Source organism: Propithecus coquereli, unplaced genomic scaffold (assembly GCF_000956105.1).
Source record: "Propithecus coquereli isolate 6110/MARCELLA unplaced genomic scaffold, Pcoq_1.0 Scaffold283, whole genome shotgun sequence".
NCBI lineage: Eukaryota > Metazoa > Chordata > Mammalia > Primates > Indriidae > Propithecus > Propithecus coquereli.
The window spans coordinates 2668255-2672354 of record NW_012148430.1 but is presented as its reverse complement, the minus strand read 5'-3'; the positions used below and the strand labels follow the sequence as shown (position 1 = coordinate 2672354).

Here is a 4100-nt window from a genome sequence, read left to right as displayed (position 1 = left end):
GCTGAGGCTGGCCTTTATTAACTCGGCTTTCTTATCTTGGGTGTGCAGAGGCCTAACATGCAACTTCCTCGTGTAAATTTTCTAATTTCCATCATGTATATCTTCTTGGGTCATCTACCAAGAGTGATCCCTGAAGCCCAACTTTTATGGTTAACCTAGTGATTCTCAAAGCTTCCATTTCTGAGCCTCAACAATGGCCCACACTCACTCATCACTTACAAATAACTGCTGACTCCAGACTATTTTGGGGGGGAAAGAAAAGGAGAAAACACGGTGATTTTTAATGCTGTAAAGTAAGGTAAAGAACAAGAGATTTGGTGCTCAAGGGAAATGGACTGGAATGATGCCTTTTGCCTTTGACTCTATTCCTTAGAAGTTCAAAAGCAATGTCATTCTCAGCATCATCAGTATTTCTGTTTTCTTCCTTTCTTGTGCCACAGGTTGGGGTCTCTCTCCATTACTACACCACAACTCTCCTCTCCCTCCTTTGAATATTATTTACCTTTTCTTTTTAGATAAATTTTAACTTACCAGTGTGGGAGGACTGCACATTATATTAACCATTACTGTCTCATCTTTTCTCCCTCCAGGCCTGGAGCATCACCTATCATAGTTGGTTGACGTTTGTGCTGTTGATCTGGTCGTGCACTCTTTGGATGATTCGCAACAGAAGAAAATATGCCATGATCAGCTCTCCTTTCATGGTGGTTTATGGAAATCTATTGTTGATATTACAGTATATATGGAGTTTCGAGCTTCCTGAAATTAAAAAGGTCCCAGGATTTTTAGAAAAGAAAGATCCAGGAGAACTTGCTTCAAAGGTAAGTGATTAGGAAAACAAGAAAATAAAACAATGGCACAAAACCAAAAAATTATAATAATCAAATATAAGAGAACCCTAACAAAAACAAGCTCCAAATATTCACTGGTTTGCAAAAGTGAACAGATACATGTGATGGTAAGAGATAATTTACAGTGCTTAGAGGTCTCTATAATTTAAACATTAACATTATATTACACCATGATTTTAGCTTTTACTTAAAAACGACAATACTTTCCACTCAAAGAAAAATTATAATATAAACTATTTTTTAGTATAAATTATACTCTAGTAGAAATTAGATGTGGAAATAGGAAAATACCATGTAAAATATATCATGGGGCTAGAGGATTTTTTGATAGATTATCAATTTGTAAAACATGCTTAGCACATTGCTGTTATAGTTAGGTATTGCTTATTAATGACAACATTTTTTCTCCAGTTATATCCTATAAATCTGTGGTGCCCAACCCCTGGGCCACAGACTGATACCTGTCTGTAGCCTGTTAGTAACTGGGCCGCACAGCAGGAGGTGAGTGGCAGCTGAGACAGCCAGGGAGGGAGAGAAGCTTCATCTGTATTTATAACCACTCCCCATCACTAGCCATCCTTCTCCCGCCCCTGGTCCGTGAAGAAATTGTCTTCCCTGAAACTGTTCCCTGGTGCCAGAAAGGTTGGGGACGTCCAAAACATTTTTAGTAGTAAAAATTAAGAATGACGCTTGCATTTTTTTCTTCTACTGATTATATGATATACCTTCATCTGAGTTAGAAAGTTCATAATCTTTTCATTACTCATTTGTTTTCATGGGCTATTTAATAGTTTTTATTTCAGAAGATTAGGTGCAATTTACTGTTTCTTTTGTTAACAAAATAGCAGACTAAACACACATTCTCTTTGTGTTGGTGACTTCATTAAGACAATAAAAACAAATGTGAATATATTGAATGAGCTTTGAAAATTATTATCTATGAAGGAGACATTTACATCACATGAAATTCACTTTTCCTGGGAGCAACCACCTGCTTTAAGGGTTACCAGACACTCCATATCCAAGGCGATCAGGTGTAAATGGGGTGTCGGTCCTCATAACAGATTTTTTTTTGGTGAAGGGCTATTAGAGTAAAGGAAAAAAATTCTAATGACAGTTAAAGGTGATACCATAATCTCTTGTGTTTGTGGACCACAGAAAGTTTATTCATTCATTTATTCATTCATCCCAAACTCCCATGCCTACCCACCCCTGCTCTTCTTCCAAACCATACTCCATGCTCAAAATCTTTCTTAATACTCCCACGTACAAGTCACCTTTATTTAATAATCCTTTCTTTTACCTCCCCTCCCTCTCTTTCCCCTTTAACACAGACACACACAAACAGACACGCACACTCACACACAACTGGTAAGTTAGCTTTTTCTATAAGAGAAATTCAAAATCTTATTCTTTTGATTGTGTAAATCCATTACAACCTGACTCAGAATAACAATGAGACTTCTAAAAATGCATGCCAACTAATTAGTTGAATACTTTCCCATCTAATCTAAAATTAACAGTTCTTAGGGAGGAAAACATTACTAGGGAAATAAATTTGTTACTTGTAAAAAAAAAAAAAAGTGATTCTGGGAAATTATGCACTTATATTTTAAAGTATCCAGGAGTCCAAAAACAAAAAAGAAAGATTTTGTCATAGACAATAACAACACAACTCCAGGCTCATACAATCTCTATCACAATAAGATTTATAAAAACATATTATTAAACACACTGTTTACAGAGTACCAGATGAGTCAATGTGTTAAAAAATAAGAGAAAAGAAACCAGCCTCAGCACTCGAGGGTCTGAACACCTCCAGTGGAGCCAGACTGAGCGACTTTCATTCCTAAGTGTGTCTCTTTCCAGGCACCATCAAACCATGCATCAGCTGCTGCCTTCAAACCTGGCTTTTAACTCACCTTCTCTAGGAAGGATATCCCACCTGCCCCCAACTACTCCTGGCCTCTCTGAATAAAGAAATGCATTAGACAAACAGATTTCTTTCCCAATTTGCTGCTATAGTTTGATTCATAGTGACTTCTGGCATTTTAATGCCAGATTTTCAGAAATGTAGGCACTCTGGTTCTTGACTTCATTAGGTCCTGGGCACATTTACCACGACTTACTGGCACTGGTTTATGTTGAAAGTAAATGATAAGTGGACATTGATAGATAGTTAAGGGGGCAATTCAAAGTGAAAATGACCCATTCATTTGCCTATTTATTCTTTTCATTTCTTTGCCAAATATTTACAAAAATCCTATTAATACTATGAACCACAATGAGATACCACTTCATATCCACTAGTATGGCTATAATTTAAAAATATCAATAATAACAAATGTTACTGGGGATGTGGGAAAATTGGAACTATCACGCACTGCTGGTGGGAATGTAAGGTGGTATAGCTACTTGGGAAAATAGTGTGTCAGTTCCTCAAAATGTTAAACATAGAATTATCATAAAACCAGCAATTCCAGTCCTAGGTTTATACATACCCAAGAGAATTGAGAACATATGTGCACATGAAAACTTGCACACGAATGTTCATAGGAGCATGATCCATCATAGCTGAAAATATAGAAACAACCTAAATGCTCATCAACTGATGAATATGGATAAATAACATGTTGTATGGCCACACAATGGAATATTATTTGGTAATAAAAAAGAATAAGGCACTGTACATGCTACAAAGTGGACAAACCTTGAAAACATTATGCTAAGTAAAAGAATCTACTTTCAAAAGAATACATATTATATAAATCCGTTTACGTAAAGTACCAGATTAGGGAAATCTATAGAGACAAAAAGTTAAATTAACGATTGACTATGGCTGACATGGAGAGAAAAGGAGAAACTTCTATGGGGCCAAATTATTGGTATTGCAAAGAGGGAAGAAAAATTAAAAACTTTAGAAAACCCGTTTAAGGAAATGATTGTCAAAGTGTCCCAAGTCTAGCAAGAGATTTAGACATGAAGATACAGGAGGCCCAGGCAAACGTATTACAAATGAACTTCATCACACCATACAGTCATCAGACTATCTGAAGTCAGCATGAAGAAAAGGATTTTAAAATCAGCAAGAGAAGAGTGTTTATTCACCTATAAAGGAAATCTACCAGACTAACAGGAGACTTCTCACAGAAACCTTACACGCCAGAAAAGAATGGGATGAGATTTTCAAAGTCCTGAGAGAAAAAAATTTCCAATGAAGAATTTTTTTCTTTTTGAGACAGAATCTCA

At 36.2% G+C, this 4100-nt stretch overlaps 1 protein-coding gene across 1 annotated transcript in view; it reads left to right on the top strand.

Annotated features, from left to right (window-relative positions):
* PIEZO2 (piezo-type mechanosensitive ion channel component 2) overlaps window positions 1-4100 on the top strand; it is a 251072-nt gene that overhangs the window by 94282 nt on the left and 152690 nt on the right. The window contains exon 9 of the mRNA XM_012648377.1: window positions 591-821. Within this exon, the coding sequence (XP_012503831.1) occupies window positions 591-821 (231 nt within the window). The remainder of the gene's footprint in view (window positions 1-590; window positions 822-4100) is intronic.